The 23514-nt window shown below is 44.5% G+C and overlaps 1 protein-coding gene across 1 annotated transcript in view; it reads left to right on the top strand.

Annotated features, from left to right (window-relative positions):
- Nucleotides 1-8005: 8005 nt before the first annotated feature.
- The window catches only part of cnksr2a (connector enhancer of kinase suppressor of Ras 2a), a 125038-nt gene continuing 109529 nt past the window's right edge, over nt 8006-23514 (top strand). Inside the window, 1 exon segment of the mRNA XM_048266944.1 lies at nt 8006-8547. Coding sequence (XP_048122901.1) covers nt 8484-8547 — 64 coding nt within the window. The 5' untranslated portion in view covers nt 8006-8483.

The raw sequence follows: 23514 nt of genomic DNA, 5'->3' as shown, positions 1-23514 counted from the left end.
TTGAAGATACTGTCTGTAAATCGTCTTGTAAGTAAACTACCAGTGCTTTTTCAAAGTTCTCAATGTCTCGCTTTTAAATGTCAGGGCCCTCGAAGTCTACCAATGAAGTGTGGAGATACATTGAGCCTCGTAAATGGGTGTAAAACAGTGATTTATTTGCATGGCTAGCCCGATGTCAAGCACCACTATTGAAAAAAAGCTGTTGGTAGCATCGCTAACTAGCCAGATTTTGGAGTGCAGGGGACAAGCCGAGATGGGCTATGAGACATACGCTCACACTCGGTATCATGTTTCAATACACTTTAGGTCAATATCACACCGGAATTCTCCTTTAAAATAACTGTTTCAGTTCAGAGTTTTAGATTAAATCCAAACCATTTCTGTCAAACATCTACAGCTATTTCCTTCAACTTAAATTATAACGCCAGACAATTGATGTAAATGTCTATGTTGATAGAATACTGTTAGAAATAAAAACTACCCTTGCGTTGCAATAGTTATACTTTGTTCCCTGAAGTTGGTAGTAGGCATATAAACAACGGCAGCAGCGGACTGATATTACCTAGGATTCTACTAGGTATTATGGTGGGTTTTCAGGATGTGAAGGGATGTAATCATGGTTTTCATAAAGTACTGGGGGTACCAGGATGAGAGGATCTCCTCCTTACATGGTTAAGGGAGAGGGGGTGTTATCAAGCTGGTGAGGACTGGACAGGACAGGGATGAGGAGGCCACTGTGCCTTACGATTTAGGGCCTGTCTAGCTAGGAAGAGAATAAGATAAGGCCTTATTTCAACAAACTGGAAGGAAACAGAAAAACTTAGGGCTACACTATTTACATATGTTACCTATGCATTACATAGGTTTGCATATAGTTTTATGCATGATGGGAAGATGGTTTCCACCAATGTAAGCGACCCTGCTTGGTACTGATTGGTGAAACGCTGCACTAGACCAATGAGAGTGATTTCAGCACCAGATTTTATGGTAGAGCCAATCAGGACGCAGGGCGGGAGTTTCATAGATGTGACGTAGCGTAGAAGCGACTGTGAGACTGCGTCACGGGTTGGCTTCAATGTGAGTGGTTGAAGTAGCATGTTAATAGAGGACGGACAAGTGGCTTATCCAATCATATGCAAGGATTTTTGATAAGGCCCAGCCTTCTGAAACACCACTCCAATGGATCGATCCCAGATGGATTAGTTGAGCTAGGTGGAACAAAATTCATCTGGCGAGAGTCAGGTTAGTCTCATCATCCATTGCAGTGAAATGGAAAATAATGAATCAAGACAGTACTGAGCACAACTAAATACTGATATTCATCCCAGGGGAAAATATTGCTTCTTACAACAGTCTCATCTTTTAGAAACAAAATTTAGAAAATGAACTGCTATCCTAATACTTTGTGTCCCTTAATGTGCTTTGTAAGAAATTATAAGGTGGCTTGTAACAAATTCGTATTTAATTATGTTATTGATATCTACCATCAAAATCTTCCAAAATATTTAGATATTATTTTTTGCCCACCCCTAACTTCAACTGAACAGATAACAACGGATATGCCACATTACTAACATCAAAACTGGAAGACAATGCTATAGTCTTCTGGGAGATTGCCAGGAGAAAGTGGACAACACCTTGTCCATGAAGGGAAAAATAGCAAGGGCCACAGTTAATAGTCATACTAACTTATGAAAAGTCACCACAGCACAGAAAGCTATAATTTACAGCTGGAAGTAGCACTGCTTGTACTGTGGAAAGGACTGCATGGGCAATATTGAGAGAGATATTGGTCAGACTATGCTAGTGGAAGTATTTCACTGGTATGTAACTGCTAAGCACATTTGCATACATTAATTGCAATCAGATTCTTGATTCTTATATACAAAGGAGGGGTATTAAACTCATTGTGCTGTAGATAGGGACTCCCCATGTCAAAAACAACCAAGTCTATGTTGTGCAACATAAAAAAGTTCACTATATTTACAGTAATTGAATTGAATATGGCATGTTGATTAGCATGTCTCCACCGTCTATAACCTTGTATGTCAGGGGATGAAACTGACCTTAACCTTTGATCCCATGGTCCTGAGTCCCTAAGTTCATCTAACTTGTATAGACAATAAATGTACTAGAGTTAATGAAGATCCATCATTCTGCTTTGGAGATATGAACCAAATACTGCATGTGAGTTATTTGTGTGACCCCTTGTAACCTTGACCTTTGACCTCAAGACCTAAATTGTCTTGCCAGCTCTTTGACAACTTGTAGTGGGTAAGTAGACCAAGTTTGATGAATATCTTTCAATTGGCTTAAGAGATATCAGCTAATATCAAGATGTACTAACATACGTTTTTGGCCCAAAAATCATTGTGCCATGCTCCATTCAAAGCCCCATATATTTTTTTTGGTACAAATCTGCGCTGCAGACACCACAAATTCTTAATCTACAGAAAATTACGATTCAAATGATACCAAATATGCTTTTGCTGTATTTACTTCCACCTTTGACCCTTTTCTAGGCTAATTCGCTCAGACTATCAGGGCAATGGACTTTTCCACATTACACACATTTTTTAAAGATGCACCTGTATGTCAGTACATCTGTGCTGCAGGATTTACACTTACTTTTACATAGGGTCCATCTTTCCTTGTTGCTTGCTATGTTGCCCATGTATTATGAAAAACATGAATGGGACTCATAGTCCTGCCGTAGCAGAGCAAATGAATTGGGTTATTCTAGCAAATTCTCTGGCCCAGTTTCTTTTTTTGTTGGGGGCTGCCTCTTTTCTTCCAGTCTGGTCGTCCCTTCCAGCTAAAGCACTATTAATAATGAAGAGAGCACATGCCCTCAGTTATTAAGTAAAAATAACAGTGTTGTCATCGGGTCGGTGCCAAGGCCATCTCAGGGCTGTAGGTTGTGATCGATTGCCTTTTAAGAGATGTGTTAGAGCAGGCTGCACAAATTGCTCCAGGGATTGGATTTGAACACGGGGCGTCAGATTGATTTGTAAAAGGAGAAGTGTGTGTGTGTGTGTGTAAGAGAGAGTGTGTGTGGGTTCATTAGTGTGAGTACACATGTTTGAGTGTGTGTGTATTGTATGTTTGTGTGTGTAAGAGAAAGAGAGAGAGAGAGTTTGTTTGTGCACATTAATGTGAGCACATGTGCATATTTGAGCGTGTGTCTGTGTGTACGCATGCATTTGTGTGTCTCTGTTTGTATGTGTGTGTGTTTGTGTGTGTGAGCGCATGTGTGTGTGTGTGTGTGTGTGTGTGTGTGTGTAATGAGATTAGGGACAGCATAGTCAGCATATAGCCTGTGGTTTGGTCTGCTGGTCCATTTGAGGGAATTTTATGGCAGACGGTGGCTCTTTCTGGATGTGTTTGCTACCAGCAATGAATCACAGTAGCAAATATGTTGCAGTACTGGATACAGAAAGCACTGGGGGCTCAGAAAGGTTAATTTAACTAGGCCAGGGTTAGCTTGGACCTTAGAAATAGCCAGAGTAATGACTGCCATTTGTTTGTGATATAATAGCATTATTTCAGAGAAATACTGCCAGCTATCGTACAGTACATGCCAGAGAGACAATAGCACAAGGCTACATGGCTGTGGCTGGGGTATGCCTGAGCTCCACTGGAGTCTGAAGAAAAGACACACTGCCCCCTGCAGGATAAATTAGACACACTGCCCCCCTGCAAGATAAATAAGACACACTGCCCCCTGCAGGATAAATAAGACACACTGCCCCCCTGCAGGATAAATAAGTATACCAACACAGCCCATGCAGAGCAGCCCTGGGTCAGCCTAGGACAAGTATAGCACAAAAGTCTCACAAAAGAGAATTGTGTAGCAGAGAAACCCTCTGACTTGTTCTTTTTTTAAATTTATTCCAGAAAACATTTTATTTCAATGTTTTTATCTGCAATTATCTACAGTTCCAATAAAAACGTTGCTGCACATCTGTTGTATTTTATAACAAAGTTGCAATGGTACTGGGTTGACAACCTCACTGTCTCATTTTCAGATCTCCCATACTTCACATTTCCAAAAGAATGCTATCCCTGTATTTTACGATTGACTTATATTAGACATGCGGGGTGCACTGCAGCACTTGGTAAGCCCCATTCACTATTTAAAACTGTGGTATGTGGTTTTGGGGTGGGGGGTGGTGCGGGTTATGCCCACCCCCACCATCACTGCCACCACTTCTCTGCCACACCCCGCGTTCCCTCCTTTCACTCTCCTCTCCTTTTCAATCCTCTTTCAGCTGTCGGAGTTGTCCCATCAACCCCCCAAGACGCCATGTCCCCGTTGTCCCCTTGTCTTTGTAACTCACTGAAAGAAGGTTGTTTGGAGGGGGCAGGGATTAAGTGGCATACCAGACTTCCTCCAATCCCAGCAGACCTGCCCCTTCAATGAGAACCGTTCATCCACAATGCCTGTTTTCAACACCCACGTCATGCTTTTAGGATGTTTGTTTATCGCAGTCCATCTGAGAAAGCAACGTTTGAGTCTTTTTTTTTTTTTGCGGTCGACTCGCACTCTCCAAACTCTTGGCTGAGCCAAATGGGGTTGTGTCCAGAGTTACTAGTGGTGCAACTCAATCAAGTGTGCTTTATGAGAACAGCAACCTTGGGGGGCAGGGCAGGGTCCGGATTTAGAACAGAAGACTGATCACAGTGACATTAAAATGGACAAATCATAACAGGAAAATGATTGATATGTTTATATATCATCATATATATCATCAAAGAAATCTGCTTCAGTGGAGTGTGCCAGTCTTTGCTCTTATAGTAAACAACCACTCTTCTAAACCACACATATGGGAATGACCACAAGGGGGCGCACTCACCTCTTCATAACGGATGGCCCGGATGGAGTGCCTGACTGTGATCCTGCATCTTCTCGTTAGGGACGACCACTCCGGTTTCTCTTGTATGATTAATGGTGACATACTGAGGCACAATCTGCGTTTATGTGGCCCTGGCCCCCCAAGCCACCATCCATCTGCTCCTGGTCTGAAGTATGGATGAGTTAGCTAGGAGTCACCATGGAGACCAGAGTTGGGAGAGGGAAGGGGAGAGAGAGAGAGAGAGAGAGGACGGAGGGAAGCATTGGGTGGATGGATGATGAGGTGGCTTCGGGACCACAGGCATGTGAGGGAGAGATGTTCCTCTGAGTGGTCGGCCATGCCCTCCCATGGTCAGACACCTGCTCTCCCTGTGTGGTGACGCTTGTGTGGATGCAGCAGCACCACATGCCAAAGCAAACTAAAGATCCTATGTGCCCACTGTCTCCTTTGCTCCCAAGGGGAGTTACTGCAAAGTGTACCTATTAAATCACCTCGGAGCAAAGAATACAGTATGCAGAATACAGTATGCAGAATACAGTATGCAGATATGTTTTACTTTTCCCTTTGCGTCAGCCAGAATCCAGCACCTGTTTTAATATACATATACATATAGACGTGTGTGTTTTAACATATACATATAGACGTGTGTGTTTTTAATATACATATACATATAAACGTGTGTGTTTTTAATATACATATACATATAGACGTGTGTGTTTTAACATATACATATACATATAGACGTGTGTGTTTTTAATATACATATACATATAGATGTGTGTGTTTTAACATATACATATAGACGTGTGTGTTTTTAATATACATATACATATAGACGTGTGTGTTTTTAATATACATATACATTTAGATGTGTGTGTTTTAACATATACATGTAGACGTGTGTGTTTTTAATATACATATACATATAGACGTGTGTGTTTTTAATATACATATACATATAGACGTGTGTGTTTTAACATATACATATAGACGTGTGTGTTTTTAATATACATATACATATAGACGTGTGTGTTTTTAATATACATATACATATAGACGTGTGTGTTTTAATATACTTATATTACTTTATATAATTGACTTCCGGAGAGGTCACACCCAACACCTGCCACTGACCATCGACGGTGCTGTGGTGGAGAGAGCGAGCAGCACCAAATTCCTGGGGGTGCACATCAGCGAAGACCTCTCCTGGACCACCAACACTGCATCACTGGCTTAAGAGAGCTCAGCCGCCTGTACTTCCTGGGCGGAAACTCAGGCGCAGCAAGTGCTCCACCAGCCATCATGACCACATTCTACCGAGGCACCATTGAGAGCATCCTCTCCAGCTGTATCGCTGTGTGGGGCGGAAGCTGCACTGAATACAACAGGAAAGCCCTGCAGCATATAGTGAACACAGCTGGAAGGATCATTGGTGCTTCACTCCCCTCCCTGAAGGACATTTACACCACCCACCTCACCCAAGAAGCACCAAAATTGTGAGTGATGCAAGTCACCCCGCCACAATCTGTTTGATCTACTGCCCTCTGGGAAGAGGTACAGAAGCCTGCGCCCTCAAGACTACCAGACTCACCAACAGCTTCATACACCAAACTGTAAGGATGCTGAACTCTCCCCTCCTCTCCCCCCTCCACCCTCAGCTACATAACATCCTGGACATTGGACCCACAATGGTCGCCTGCACTACTCCACTTGCACACTTGAACACTTGCACACTTGTACACTTTTACAACTTGGTGTTGTTGTCCTGAAAACACAACACTTCTGCTGCTCTTACATAACTTGCACCACTATGCCACTTTCTTTCATTACTCAGGTCAAACAGAACTACCCAAGCCTCTTATTGGCCTGACTTTGCACTAGTTTTTTATTGACTGTCTATGCACAATTTCAACAAAATTTTGCTGCTCTTATTTTTTCATTATTATATGTGCCCTCTTATTTACTTCTATTTACTTACTTTTTGTTTACTTGAATGTTATGTTTGTCTGTGGACTTAAAATTGGTAAAATATGTCTTGTCTTCACCGTGGGATAGTGAGAAACGTAATTTCGATCTCTTTGTATGTCTGGAACATGTGAAGAAATTGACAATAAAGCTGACTTTGACTTTGACTTTGATACATATACATATAGATGTGTGTGTTTTAATATACATACACATATAGACATGTGTGTTTTAATATACATATACATATAGACGTGTGTGCATTCTAATTTCTTACATTGTTTCCCAAACTCAAGATCCTCACGTGACCAAGGCTGTTGGGCTAGAAAAAGGGTCCTTACGAAGCAAGCAGGCAAAGATGTTCACAAGATCTCTGTGTGCGTGCATGCATGTGTGTGTGTGTGTGTGTGTGTTTGTAGGTGTGTGTGTGCATGTGTGTGTGTGTTTGTAGGTTATATGAGTGTGTGTGTGTGTGTGTGTGTGTGTTTGTAGGTTATATGAGTGTTTGTGTTTGTGTGTGTGTGTTTGTAGGTTATATGAGTGTGTGTGTGTGTGTGTGTGTGTGTTTGTAGGTTATATGAGTGTGTGTGTGTGTGTGTGTTTGTAGGTTATATGAGTGTGTGTGTGTGTGTTTGTAGGTTATATGAGTGTGTGTGTGTGTGTGTGTGGTTGTAGGTTATATGAGTGTTTGCAATCCCTATTCAGCTCAACACTTTTTATTGAGGTTAAAAATATCCTGGCAGACAAACGCAAAGCTAGAATTCACCCACATTTTAGGGCCTGTTTCATGCGTGTGCGCTGATCCTGCCAACCAGGCAGCTAGCTCTCATTTTCAAGTGACAAATATAACCGTGCCTTCATTAAACAGGCCGAGAGACGCTGCTGCCGTTATCCCCGTGGGAAATACGCATGATCTGAGTCAAATTTACCTTGTAGCACCACTCCCCCGCGGTAGGCCTCCACCCGTTTAATCTCCTTTCTCTGCTTTACCCCATTTATGTCTGTGCCACAATGTAACTTCCATCCCAGCGGGGTGACTCTAGAAAGTGGCAAGGCTGGAGGCTTTCAAATGTGCAATACCAGTCCGCCCCACTAGTGTGCGTTCTGTTGTTTCCAGAGGTAGCGGATAATATAGAGTGATAGAGTGGATGTGAGTGGGGGGGGGCGAGAGAGAGGGAGAGAATTTCCAGTGATGAAATTGTTCACCAGGGTCTCCGTGCTCTTATGTCAGATGGTAGGCTTCAGCAATGAGGGCGCGAGAGTCATGCTCGTGACTGCGAGTTTGCCTCCCCTTCACTTCATCTCGCGGGCGGAGGAAATACATTTTGGGTTTGCATTCTGCTGCACACACGTCGGCTTTCTTAAGGAAGCGGTCATGAGAGACGGTTGAGTTCTATTCAGACACGCCGCGCGTAAGAGACGAGAATGGACTAAATCGAATCGAATTCCACCACCCACCCGGTTCCACGCGATCTCCGCGGACACTATGAAATCGCATCGTCTTGCTGCATGTGGGTTCTAGCGCCAGCGGTAAAAAGGGATCCTCTTCCCCTTAGGTGTGTGACAGATAGAGGTCTATCCGCACCGGACCAAACCCGGATTTAGGCACCAAACGAATATTTTATCTTCTGCGTAACACAAGTCACTGCCGAAACTTTCCTGATGGCCCTGGTCATGGAACCCGTGAGCAAATGGAGCCCAAGTCAAGTGGTTGACTGGATGAAAGGTAGGTTAAAACTATTCCCGTCTTTTTTTATCTACGCATCATCTGATGTTCCTGGATTGTTTGGGAATCCCTCTGTAGTCAATTACTATGTAGCGTACCGTCAGCAGCAAGTGTTTTCCCGTCATGCTATCGCCTCCAGCAGCTGAGAGACACCAGGGGAAGCTGCTCATTTGGTTCCAGATGGATGTCACAGGTGTGGTTTAGGTATCGACGGGGAAATAGTTCCGGTCATTTGAACGTAGATTTTTAACTGGCCGTCAGTCTTGCATTTCCATCAGTAAGCTCACATTAAGGATGGAATTTTGCATGGACGGTTCCACAAGTAGTTGCGCCCAAGTGAGCAATATCTTCCCGTGGACACGAAATGAGTTGGAAAGCTATTATGAGCCATTACCAATATATTCCTTTACATTTGTGTCTTTAGAAGAACCTGATCATACGTAGGTGCTTGGCGACAGTGTCGATTATTCTTCTTCGCGTGGTGACAGCATCAGCACCTTTTGCGCGTGGGTGGTTTGTTTAGAGGCAGCGGTCGCATCTGTGGCCTAAATTAAAAATAATCATTTTTATGATGCAGAATATTGTATGGCTTACGTTCCATGACTAAACTATTGTCAAATTTCATATGGTCGTGACGCAGACTGCCATTTGGTATAGGCTTTTTCAAATAAACAGGCGGAAACGCTGTCTATTAAAGATGTATCTTTTTCAAGTAACTATTAGGCTACAAGTTCAATTGGTGAATGGAGTCTTTTGCAGATTTCTGGCATTTTGTTATGAATAAAACTTTGGGAAAAAATCATGTGACCCATCAGATTAACATTTTAATTGCATTAAACGGCTTTGTCCTTTAAATTTAAGATGCCGTTTTCATGTTTGAAAAAAATGGTTTGACCAAACATAACACCATGAAAATACTTAATTTAAATATAGGTGTCCAGATATGACTAGTCCTCTATAATTCTTTGATACATTATAAGTATCTGTCATGTTGATTTGAAGTACTCAAAAGGTGTGATGTATATGTGATATGTATGTATGTATGTGTATGTGAGTGTGTAGAGAGAGAGAAAGAGAAAAGGAGAAAGTATGTGAGAGAGAGAGAGAGAGAGAGGGAGAGAAAGTGATTGTGAGAGTATGAGAGAGAGAAAGTGATTGTGTGTCTGTGACAGTGTGGGGAGGTGGGGGGTGTCTGTGTATGGTGTGTGTGTGTGTGTGTGTGTGTGTGTGTGTGTGGTGGGGTGGGTTTGTATGTTGGTGAGGAGAGAGGAGAGAGGAGGAGAGGGGAGGAGTGGAGAGGAGAGGAGAGGAGAGAGGAGGGGAGTGGAGAGGAGAGAGGAGGAGAGGAGAGGAGAGAGGAGGAGAGGAGAGAGGAGAGGAGAGGAGAGGAGAGGAGAGGAGGAGGGGGAGGAGAGGAGAGAGGAGAGGAGAGGAGAGGAGAGGAGGAGTGGAGAGGAGGGGAGTGGGGGACACACTTGGGAAGGAGGGGAGGGGGCAGGCAGCGGAGGTGTAGAAGAATGAAAATGAGATGAAATCAGATGTGTGTGTGTGTGACAGAGTGAGAGAGAAGGACTGTGTGTGTGTGTGAGAGAGAGAGAAAGAGAGAGAGAGAGAGAGAGAGAGAGGAGACTAGAGGATGTGTGGGTGAATGTGTAATGTGAGAGTCGGAGGGCTACAATGAGGTGGCCTCCTGTAGACGTACAGAGGGCTTAGTGTTGTGGCCCGGCACTGGCCCGGCACTGGCCCCGCACTGGCAGAGGATGTGTGCGTAGTCACTCCGTCCTGTGCACCAGCTAGCTTGTGTGTGTGTGTGTGTGTGTGTGTGTGTGTGTGTGAGAGAGAGAGAGAGAGAGAGAGAGAGAAAGAGAGAGAGAGAAAGTGATTGTGAGAGTATGAGAGAAAGTGATTGTGTGTCCGTGACAGTGTGGGGAGGTGGGGGTGTGTCTGTGTATGGTGTGTGTGTGTATGGTGTGTGTATGTATGTGTGTGTGTGTGTGTGTGTGTGTGTGGGGGTGGTGGGGTGGGTTTGTATGTTGGTGTTGTGCTCATGATTCATGCATGAGGCTACTGGATCAAATTCACGTTCCAGAATAATCCTTATTTTCATCCCACCATAGTGCAGCTTTAATCCCGCATGTCACTCCCAACTAACTATCCCCATGTCTACAGTCATGCCTTCATCATCAAAAGACAACTAACTATCCCCATGTCTACAGTCATGCCTTCATCATCAAAAGACAACTAACTATCCCCATGTCTACAGTCATGCCTTCATCATCAAAAGACAACTAACTATCCCCATGTCTACAGTCATGCCTTCATCATCAAAAGACAACTAACTATCCCCATGTCTACAGTCATGCCTTCATCATCAAAAGACAACTAACTATCCCCATGTCTACAGTCATGCCTTCATCATCAAAAGACAACTAACTATCCCCATGTCTACAGTCATGCCTTCATCATCAAAAGACAAGCGTGAAGAAATGACTCCTCACATGGTAGCATGTTTTTGCATTCTGTCTGTAAAATAAGTGTGGAGAGGAACATTGAGGCTTGCTCTTGGCCATCTGTATGGGTTTAGCTATCGGTTCAGATGTATGCATCATGCTCTGGTCAAATTCTAACCCAAACCTTATATCACCATAAAGCCAACTGCTATTTTAAGATCCGCAAAAGTCTGTTCATTCACGTATGCGCACACACGAACGACAGAAGAAGAGACGTCGAACAAAAGTTCTTGTGCGAGTGAGTGACTCACAGGTCTTAAACCACCAAGGCTTTCAGTTGAGAGTAGAAGAGGTTGTTATATTCAGATTGGCGTGAGTCAGTAGTTTACCTCCGCTATGACGTCAATCAACAGGAACCGACTTCAAGGAGCTGTAGAGTGGAGTGGAGAGGAGAGGAGAGAGGAGAGGAGAGGAGAGGAGAGGAGGAGGAGAGGAGAGGAGAGGAGGAGGAAGAGGAGAGGAGAGGAAAGGAGAGGAGAGGACAGGAGAGGAGTGGAGTAGGGATCTAATCGATATGGTTTTTTTCAGGGCCGACATACCGATAGGGCCTATTATTACCAAAACAGGAGGCCGATAACCGATATGTAAAACCGTCAGTTGTCAAAAGGGGGGGGTAGATCTGTACTAACTCACTACAGTAACTGTACAGACTCACTAACAGCTTCATACACCAAGCTGTAAGGATGCTGAACTCTCCCCCCCTCCCCTCCACCCTCAGCTACATAACATCCTGGACATTGGACCCACAATGGTCACTTCGCACTACTCCACTTGCACACTTGAACACTTGCACACTTGTACACTTTTACAACTTGGTGTTGTTGTCCTGAAAACACAACACTTCTGCTGCTCTTACATAACTTGCACCACTATGCCACTTTCTTTTTATTACTTAGGTCAAACAGTATTTTATAGTATTTTACAGTATTTGCACTAGTATTTTATTGACTGTCTATGCACAATTTCAACAAAAATTTTGCTGCTCTTATTTTTCATTATTATTATATGTGCCCTCTTATTTACTTATTTACTTACTTTTTTGTTTACTTGAATGTTATGTTTGTCTGTGGACTTAAAATTGGTCAAATATGTCTTGTCTTCACCGTGGGATAGTGAGAAACGTAATTTCGATCTCTTTGTATGTCTGGAACATGTGAAGAAATTGACAATAAAGCTGACTTTGACTTTGACTTTAGATAGTAAAGGCTATATGCTGCAAAAATTTAATTAAAAATCATTTAATTATGCAAACTTTTCTTTCTTCTTTTGATACACAATTGTCTATCAACTTGCATCACTTTGCAAGTGTAAATCCTGTGTATCATGTTAATCCAAGAGCTGAGTGATAGCAATAATTTTCATAGAGTAGGCCTGCACAATGGGCTATGTGCTTGTTAAGAGACCTGTCACAAAGAGGATGCTTTGCCATAGTGTGTGTGAGTGCACGAGTGTTACGGTTGAATAGTTTAACAAAACAGTTTTAAAATAGTTCTTAGGCTATTTAAGCATGCAATTTGTGTCCATGTGTAGGCTATAAGCTACACTTTTGAGAGCCTAAAAGGCACGTTAATAGCCAGCTCATGACGTGATTTAGTTCAGGTCGGATTAAATTACGGCTGGCCCTGGGTGCATGTAGTCTTTTCTGACAGTCCGCTTCAAAAAAGGAGCAATTAGACTTTTTTGACGCGGGAAGTCGCCATCGCATAATTTAGGACTTCTCTGTACTATGTCCGCCGAGGTGTCCCGTTATTCACAATTAACGAACGAGGAGGAGGCAGAGAACTCCCGACACACAGCACCCGAGTTTGAGTTTGTGGGCTAACTAGTAAACAGCATCAGTAACGTTCGCTAAATGAAGGAAGTGGGTGCTTTACTTATTGATCCGGATCAAAGAGACAATAGCTTACAAAGTGGTGTTTTTGTAACTTCAGTGTAGATGATTGTGATTCACTGCAACTTCAACCTTCCTTACCTTCGAAAAATAGTTCCGTAGGCTACAGCTGAAGCCCAGTCTGCCTCAGTGAGAATCCTAAACTTTGTCTGTGTTCAGTCTTCGATCCTGATTGGCTGCATTCGTGCTAACTAACAAATCAGACGGTGTAGTGGGCGGGACAATGCTCTTGACCAAAGAGTAGCAAATGTAGGGAGTGAGACGCTTTACAGACAAAGTAGCGCGTTTCAATTTTTATCCATTTCAATATCGGCTTATCGGAAAAAAATGACCGATACCCACCAATTATAAAAAAAGCAAATATCGGCCCAATAACGTCCGGCTGATAATTGGTTGACCCGAAAGGGGGAGAGGAGAGGAGAGGAGGGAGAGGAGGAGGAGAGAGGAGAGGAGAGAGGAGAGGAGAGGAGGAGAGGGAGAGGAGGAGGAGAGGAGAGGAGGGAGAGAGGAGGAGAGGAGAGGAGAGGAGAGGAGAGGAGGAGAGGAGAGAGGAGAGGGAGGGAGAGGAGAGGAGGAGGAGGAGAGGAGAGGAGAGGAGAGGAGAGGAGGAGAGAGGAGAGGAGAGGAGAGGAGGAGGAGGAGAGGAGAGGAGGAGGAGAGGAGAGGAGAAGAGAGGAGGAGGAGAGGAGGGCACAGGAGAGGAGAGGAGAAGAGGAGGAGGAGAGGAGGAGGAGAGGAGGAGGAGAGGAGAGGAGAGGAGAGAGGAGAGAGGAGGGAGGAGGAGGAGGAGGAGGAGGAGAGGGAGGAGAGGAGAGGAGAGAGAGGAGAAGAGAGAGGAGAGGAGAGGAGAGGAGGAGGAGAGGAGGAGAGGAGGAGAGGAGAAGAGAGGAGGAGGAGAGAGGAGAGAGGAGAGAGGAGAGAGAGGAGAGGAGGAGAGGAGAGAGGAGGAGAGAGGAGAGAGAGGAGGAGGAGAGAGAGGAGAGGAGGAGTGGGAGGAGAGGAGAGGGAGGAGGAGAGGAGAGAGGAGAGGGAGGAGAGGAGGGCGAAGGAGGAGAAGAGGAGAAAAAAAGGTGAGATGAAATCAGATGAACCAGTGTGTGTGTGACAGAGTGAGAGAGAAGGACTGTGTGTGTGTGTGGAGAGAGAGAGAGATCTGTGGAGACTAGGAGGTGTGGGTGGAATGTGTAATGAGAGTCGGAGGGCTACAATGAGGTGGCCTCCTGTAGACGTACAGAGGGCTTAGTGTTGTGGCCCGGCACTGGCCCCGCACTGGCCCATCACTGGCCCCGCACTGGCCCGGCACTGGCCGAGGATGTGTGCTTAGTCCCCACGCCGGCTATGAGGCCTCTGATCTGCAGGAAGAGAGGGAGAGCTGGAGAAGGAGAAGAAAGGATGAGAAAATGAAAAGATGAGAGTAAAGAGCGGATGGAGGAAAAGAGAAGTGGATATAGGAAAGGAGAGGGAGGATGGGGTGATGGATAGAGAGGAGTGGAGGAGTGTGTGGGGAGAGGAGAAGGTGAGAAAGGAGCATGGAGGATAAGAGGCTGCTGAATTACCCATAAGTCTTGTCCAACCGCTTGCCCCCAGAATGAGGATGATGCCGCCCAATGTCCTTTCAGTGACTAGCCATTCATGCGTGGTCCTGGACCACCCAGATCCGCATGTCTTGGGGGTCAACTCCACACCTGGGATGAAGCGAACTTGCTGAGGATCTTTATTCTATGCTTGCAGCTGCTGCCATTCAGCCTTGACCTGACACACACACACACACACACACACACACACACACACACACACAAGTGGATATAATTCCAACAAAAAATTGTCCTTGACAATACTTAACAGAAAAGTGTCTTTCGTAAGCCAGCAGTTTAGTCCAGTGCTTTCCACAACACAGTAACGTACCACCACAGCCTCACAACACAGTAACACACCACCACAGCCTCACGACACAGTAACATGCCACCACAGCCTCACAACACAGTAACATACCACCACAGCCTCACAACACAGCAACATACCACCACAGCCTCACAACACAGTAACGTACCACCACAGCCTCACAACAAGCTGTTACTTTCTCTCATATCACAAACTGACTGCTTCATATAGGTGCCCTCACCCATAATAAACATTTTCACAACACAGTAACATACCACCACAGCCTCACGACAAGCTGTTACTTTCTCATATCACAAACTGACTGCTTCATATAGGTGCCCTCACCCATAATAAACATTTGGGAGAAAAACAACTATAGGGAACACATTTTAATTTTCTGGCAAATCAATTAATAGAAGGTTACGCTAGGACTATGTAAATATACAACACAACTACCTCTATTTTTTTTTATATATATTCTATATTTCTATATTTTGATATATGTTCTATATGGGGCAGCCGTGGCCCACTGGTTAGCACTCTGGACTTGTAACCGGAGGGTTGCCGGTTCGAGCCCTGAAGTGCCCTTTGAGCAAGGCACCTAACCCCTCACTGCTCCCCGAAGCCATTAAGCAGGCAGCTCACTGCTACCGGGATTAGTGTGTGCTTTACCTCACTGTGTGTTCACTGTGTGCTGTTTGTGTTTCACTAATTCACCGATTGGGTTAAATGCAGAGACCAAATTTCCTTCACGGGATCAAAAAAGTATATATACTTATACTTATAATTTCAGTCTCGCACTTTAATGTCTGTATATTTTTATTTTTTATTGTCTATGTCTATGTCTAAAGTATGTCTATGTCTGTATTTAAAGTATGTCTATGTCTGCATGGGAAAGTAAGAAACAAAATTTCAATTCTTTGTAAGACCAGTGCATGTAAAGAAATTGACAATAAAGCCGACTTGACTTGACTTGACTTGACTTAAGTGCTTTTGGCACCAATGGCTCCCCATAACATTTCCGCATCTACAACAGTTTGTTTTCTATAGCAATGCAGGCAACACAGAATTAGATAACGGATGACAACACATACTGATACACATCCTGTACACACGAAAACCACACCATTTCCCATGACCCAAACAGTCCTTTAAATAGTACTGGCGCATAGCGTGCTCTTGTTTGACCATCACGAATGCGGAAGACGGCGGGAGAAACGCAACAGTGAAAGTGTCGGTATCAGTAAGCGAGTATGTATGTCACAGAACAGCACAACTCTGCACACGGTTTCACATGGGATCCTACATTGTAGCAAACGGGGAGATGGAACACAGAAGTTTTAATCAGTAACATTTGAGTGTGTCGTGTGTGTGTATGTATGCTGCCGGGGAGACGCGGATCAATGCTTATGGCGAGATATCAGTGAATGACTGAATGAATGAACGGTGTTTCATAGTTCAGGGAGGTGCGTAGTAGACCTGGGAGAACACGGAGATGAGACAGGAAAAGAACACCCGATCTTTTCCACACACACACACACACACACACACACACACACACACACAAACACACACACACACACACACACAAACACACACACACACACACAAACACACATACACACACACACACACACACACACACACTCACTCACTCACTCACATACACACACACACACACACACACACACACACACACACACACACACACACACAAACACACATACACACACACACACACACACACACACAAACACACATACACACACACACACATACACACACACTCACTCACTCACTCACACACACACACATACACACACACACACACACACACACACATATAGCAGATCTGCGCCAAATCAGATACACAGAGAGAGAGAGGTCCTGCAGAATCAAGCCTGGATCCTCTCCAGAACCTGACACCATTTTCCTCCTAACCTCTCCCTACCTATCCCTGCCCAGAGGTGAGAACAACATTTTACACGGATGCTTGGACACCACTGACCCCTTCCTCCTTCCTGTTAAGAAAATGTAGGGCCACTTACAGGACTGGAGAAATGGAGGAAAAAATAGAAGGTAGAGGATGACGAGAGAGAGAGAGAGGGAGAGGAAGAGAGAGAAAGAGAGAGAGAGAGGAGAGAAAGAGAGAGAGAGAGAGAGAGAGAGAGGGAGAGAAAGAGAGAGAGAGAGAGAGAGGAGAGGAAGAGAGAGAAAGAGAGAGAGAAACAGAGAGAGAGGGAGAGAAAGAGAGAGAGAGGGAGAGAAAGAGAGAGAGAAACAGAGAGAGAGAGAGAAAGAGAGAGGGAAGAGAGAGAGAGAAGAAAATGGAGAGAGAGAGGAAGAAAGAGAGAGAGGAAAAGAAAGAGAGAGAAAGAGGAGAGAGGAGGAGAGAGAGAGAGAGAAAGAGAGAGAGAGAAACAGAGAGAGAGAGAGAGAGGAGGAAGAGAAACAGAGAGAGAGAGAGAGAGAGAGAAACAGAGAGAGAGAGAGAAACAAAGAGAGAGAGAGAGAGAGAAACAGAAGAGAGAGAAACAGAGAAGGAGAAAAGAGAGAAACAGAGAAAGAGAGAGAAACAAGAGAGGGGAGAGAGAGGAGAGAGAGAAGAGGAGAGGGAGAAAAGAGAGGGAGAGAGGGAAGAGAGGGAGAGAAGAAGGGAGAGAAAGAGAGAGAAAAGAGAGAGAAGGAGAGAGAGAGAGAGACAGAGATAAGAGTCGCTAGGGAGAGAGAGAGCTAGATGAGTCGCTGTTGTTGAGCTGAACATGTCAACAGATGATGCCCTGGAGGTGCATGTTCGCGTCAATAATATCAAATGTTTGTGTGTGTAGATGCGATGTATATATGTCTGATCAAGGTGTTTGCACATGTGTGATAATATTTGCATGTAATGTATGTATGTAAATGTCGCAATTAATGTTGTGTGTGTGTGTATGTGTGCGTGGCAGGACTGGAGGAGATAAACAGAATGGATGTTTGTAATGTGTTAATACATCACGATGTGTGTGTGTGTGTGCCCTCTTGAGCATCAGGTCCTCATGCCCTTGTGTTCCACGTGTCCTCCAGAGCAAGGTGCAGGAGGATATGCACATGGTCTGGTGTCTGTGTGTGTGTGTGCGTGCGTGCGTGCGTGCGTGTGTGTGTGTGTGTGTGTTTGCTGTGTCGTTATGAGGAGCACCACTCCCTTGAGAGGTGTGTGTGGTCTGGAATAGCTCTGATGTATTTCTGGGTATGCTTGGGTGTACTTTGTGTTAGTTGTGGTGCATCTCTGTTCTGCTGCAAAGCCGTTTTTTTTTGTGTACAGTATACACACACACACACACACACACACACACACACACACACAAACACAAACAAACAAACATATATACTGTATATATTATGTTCGGTATATGTTGTATATAGGGATGGGACAAAATATCAAGACGCAAACATATCACAATATTTCCGCCTCTGATATATTACAGTATTGATACCTGGCACCAAATATTGAATTACAACTAGTAGAGATGAAGACATTCCATTAAACTCGTTTCTGGACAGAGTTAGAGTGCAGTTTGTATTGTTTTCTTCCTTGTCTGTGTTTTGATGCATCCATGTCTAAGGAAAAGTCTTTATGAAATCAGATTGTGGGTTGACATGAAATGCTCACGTGTTGTTGTATTATTAGAGGGAAAGTGGTTGAATTATTATGTATAGTCCAGCTGTGGTAAGGTCAGGGTTAGGGTGTGTGTTTAGTGGGCTGTTTAGAGTCAGACTCAAGCGTCTGAGTGTGTGTGTGTGTGTGTGTGTGTGTGAAGATGTGTGTTGAAGGTTATCAGCCCCCCCCACCCAATCCTTCTGTTCTGTCTGACGCATCCTTCCCCATTGTGTACTGAGTAGAGCTGAGCTGGTCTCCACTGCATTATGGTCACCCACTCCATCATGCGTTATACAATCCACTCACACAGTTGGAGATGTACTGTGGAGCCGCGTGTTCAACGGCAGATCTCCATTCTGACTCAATCTTACCGTCTACGTGGGGGGGGGGTATGTTATATTCATGATACATTTGAAACATATTATGCATCGATTGTTTGATTGTAAATGCATAATAGATAAAGGACAGCTATGGCAGTGGTGGGCGCACACACACACACACACACACACACACACACACACACACACACACACACACACACACACACACACACAAGGACAGCCATGGCAGTGGTGGGTGGTGTGGCAGGGGTGCATTTTGGGAGGGATGCTGGTGGCTGTTGTCTGGCACAGAAGGGCGAATTGTCTTCATCAATATTGATTAAGCTCTCAGAGTCCTCTTCAAGCTCATCACTCTCCAAGGCTTGGGCCTCGTCCAGACGCAGTGGCCCTCTGAGTGCGCTCAGTGCTGCAAGTGTGCCGTGTGCTGCTCGGCTGATTCTGGGGTGGGATCACATGTGAATATGAGCACAGTCCATCATGTTCCTAACATGGCTGTCACCCACACCCACTCTGATGTGCAGTCAGGTGTGTGTTTGTGTGTGTGTGTGTTTGTGTGTTTGTGTGTGTGTGCGTGTGTGTGTGTGTGCTTGTGTGTGTGTGTGTGTTTGTGTGTGTTTGTGTGTTCGTGTGTGTGTGTGTGTGTGTGTGTGCTTGTGTGTGTGTGTGTGTGTTTGTGTATGTGTGTGTGTGTGTTTGTGTGTGTGTGCTTGTGTGTGTGTGTGTGTTTGTTTTTGTGTGTGTGTGTGTGTGTGCTTGTTATGGCTCCCACTCTGATGTGTGTGTAGAGCGATCTGCGAACCCTTCAGAGCCTTCAGAGCCCCCGACAGCAGATCAGACGTTTATTAACATCCCAACTCATCAGTTCTGCATGTGTCCTCTTTCCTAAAGGGTAAAAACAGATTGAGAGAGTGATTAGTAACCACTGGATAATAACATTGTATCTGAGCTAATTACAAGGAGCATCGTATCATATTTGAGGCTATTTTGAGGTCCTCTGTCAGGGACATAAATAGTTACCATCAAATGCCTTAAGGGGCTTTTTTGTTCTCTAAATGTATTCTGTGAATATAAAGTTTTTTCATTATCTGATATCATAATGGCACTGTATGTGAGAAAACCTTACTAAATATTTCCATATTTGCATTTGGTGTTTCTCGCTAATGGATTGGGACAATATGCTTGGTGAAATGGTGGAAGAGGCCCATGAGAGCGCTCTCTAGACATTTGCTTTTATATGTCGCAGCCACACAGTCTTTGCCAGGGCTGCCGTTTGGGAGTGTGCTGCCTGCGACACATGCATGTGTTAAATTGAAGGTTGCCACACAAGCAAAGCTTGTTGATACAAAGTGACAGAATCCATTCCATCTCCGCCGGCCTGAGGTTCTCGCTTCTGTTGGAATGTCCAGTGGAGGGTCACCGCAGTCATGTGGAACAGTGACAGCACTCCGATATTTACATCAACATACATTACATTACATTACAACTGGGTGTTCAGGAGACTACATTTGAAATACGTCTGCACTCCAACGCAGTTTGCCATCCTCAACATAGCTATTTCCATCAGTAGGAGTTCGGAAGACGTCATTGCACATCGCCTGAATAGGGAGTTATTTCACTCAGATGTCACCATGAATATGTTGTTGTTTGATATTTTACTGTTTTGAGAAGAGCAGAATGAATATAATGGGCCTGGGAGGATTCCATTAACATGACAAATGGTTTCTTCTTCCTTCCAAGCAGCAAAGAGTTTCAGGAGGAACCTCAAGGAGCCTGTCATCATCCCATGAAGTCAGACCAAAGTCAAACTGCACCATTGTGTCGCCTGTTTACTCCTGTTTTCCCAGAATGCTCGGTAAACATTCTGCATAAGAAGCCTAGAATGATAGATAAGAAGTGTGTCTGCGTCTGTAATTGGCTGTGACTATCGGGACACGTGTTTGCCAACTTTCTTGGACGGCAGCGGAAAGTAAAATGGGTGAACGATTTCCATATTATTGTCTCTCTGAGGTGTAGACTTAGGGCTCAGCATGCTTCTGCATCAACTCCACGGCGTAGCTACGCCGGCACTCCTACGGCGTCGTGACCCTTTTATGGTTCTGCACCCCACAGACCCTCTTCTGACCCCTCTCATGGTAGCTCATTGCACCTCAAAAATTGTAATCACAAACGGCGGCGCAGACGCAAGGACGCGGATTGGTCAACTCGTCCTGTGTGCTGATAGTCGGTGTTTCAAGGGCCTACTGTGGGAGTTAGCAACATGCTAGTTCACTGACATAAGCTTTGCACCGTCGCTCAGACATATTTTTTGGTTACAATGGCGGGGTTATCCGTTTGTAAAAGTGTCTATATGTCAGTTAACGTTTTGAAATTAGCGCCACAGCAAGCAGTACTTTTGTAGGGCAGTTGTGCTAAAGTTTGCCTGCTAACATAACTTAAACTGGCTGGCAGACACCTCACAAATAACATCAGACTTATTTGCTGGTTTGCTGTGTCTATTTCTCGATACAAAATCTAAGCAAGAAAAAGGCCAAACAAATAAGATTAATATTTGGGCACGACGGTCTATGAGTTTTGCCATTCTGAGTGAATACGTTTGGTCATACAGTCTTGTTTTAGGTGGTGGCGAAGCGAACACAGGCTACACCGGCGTTATGGCGGTGAAATGCACCGCTGATAAAGCAACCCGACGCGAGAACCAAAAAGGTCACGGCGCCCGAGGGAGTGAAAGCGTGAGCTATAGAAGTTGACGAGAGAAGCATGTTGAGCCTGCTGAGCCCTTTGCTGATCCCACACAGCTGCGTCGCGTTGCGGTGCTGGAGGCGCCAACCCGCTCACTTTACATGGGCTTACGCCGTCTGTTGCCCAACTGAATTATTGGGTCGTTAGCGTTCGCGTTGCTCCCGTCGCCGCGTTGAAGTTCAACTTTTGCTGCACCGGCGGGCGGCACCAGCCAGTCAAATTACGAACAAGCGAACAGCAGGCGGCACCAGCCAATCAAATTACGGTTATACCTTAATCCATTTTGCATAGCTACCGTGGGAACACCCACTGGCATGCACGTTGGCCGGAACGCAACTGTGTGTGAAGCCGTTAAGCCTGCTTTATGCTTCTCGTCGAATCGGCCGGCGTACCTTTGCAGACCCTCCGCCCGTAGCTCGGCGTGCACCCCAAAATTTTTAACTTTGGCGTCGGAGGCAGGCCGCAGGCGACTGTGATTGGTCAACTCATCCTGTGTGTTGATAGTGGAGTGTGCCTACTGTGGAGGTTAGCAACATGCTAGTTCACTGACATAAGCTTTGCAAATAAACCTGCATTACATTTTGGTTACAATGATTATCCGCTTGTAAAGTGTCTATATGTCAGTAACGCTTTGAAATTAGCACTTCTCACAGCAGGCAGGCTAGCCACTTTGTGGGCAGTTGTGCCATGCTAGCTTGCTACCATAATCCTTAATACATGGAAGACACCTCACAAATAACCTAAGATCTTATTTGCTGGTTGGCAGTAAAATTAGGTCAATGGATTTTGCTGTGTCTTTTCTCGGGATACTTTGTACAACATCTACAAGAAAAGGCCAAAACAAATAAGATTAATATTTTGCACGACAGTTCCATGGGGTTTGCCATTCTGAGTACCGCTAGTCAGGGTCGGCAACCTCGCTAGTCTGGACGATGCTCTTTGATCCTCTGATGCGGCTCAGCTTTTGAAAATAATAATGAGTAGCCTAGGCCTATTTAATTAAAATGTAATTTATTTTAGTTCGTAGGTCTATCTGAGTAATTTAAATAACTTCCCACCTCACTTGACCACGTAACCGTAGCCTGCACAATATTGTTACATTCGCGGTTCGTTGCCATGTCAATATCAAACAAAATCACCGATTTCCCTCCATTTCAGTCAACGAGAACACTTGTCTTTAATTGTTATTGTTGATGTTAAACTGCTGTAGGCTAGATAAGGAAAATGTCAAAAAGGAAACGAGTTAGTATTGCTGTGTTAACCTTATTCCACTTGCATGTGAGAAATCTTTCTCAGATATGAAAAATATAAAGACAAACCCAAGGCCACGCTATATAGTAATATGCTAGGCCCTGAAATACATCCATAACACCAACACAATGCCATGGTAGGCTATTTAGTTAACAAGTAGTGATAGATATGACAGTTTTGCAAGCGGAGTTGTCTCTTTAATGATGATACCTAATTCTTGCATGAAACTTCACCTCACTGAATATGAGCCAGCCAGACTCCAAGGCCATCACCAAATCTAATCTCTGGTAGGCTTAATGTTAAATTTTTTGCCAATGACATGCCAATGAAAATTGAGTGTTGTAAACTATGATGTTACTTTGCATACCAAAGGACACTGGTAAAATAGGGGGTGGTGTTTAGCCTACATGGGAAGCCTAATTGGGCCTATACTATAAAAAATCCTCTGTTGAATGAAAGTAACTGTAGGCCTACGTTAAATATCCAAACTTTTTTGTCTAACCGTCAGACACAAGCTAATAATCAGTGTTATGGTGGTGCACGCAGCGACGCATGGCACACACACACACACACACACACACACACACACACACACACACACTCTGAGGTGTAGACTACTGTATGATGCATGGTAACACACACACACACACACACACACACACACACTCTGAGGTGTAGACTACTGTATGATGCATGGTGACACACACACACACACAC

Source organism: Alosa alosa, chromosome 16 (genome assembly GCF_017589495.1).
Source record: "Alosa alosa isolate M-15738 ecotype Scorff River chromosome 16, AALO_Geno_1.1, whole genome shotgun sequence".
NCBI lineage: Eukaryota > Metazoa > Chordata > Actinopteri > Clupeiformes > Clupeidae > Alosa > Alosa alosa.
This window is presented reverse-complemented; position numbering and strand designations above follow the sequence as displayed.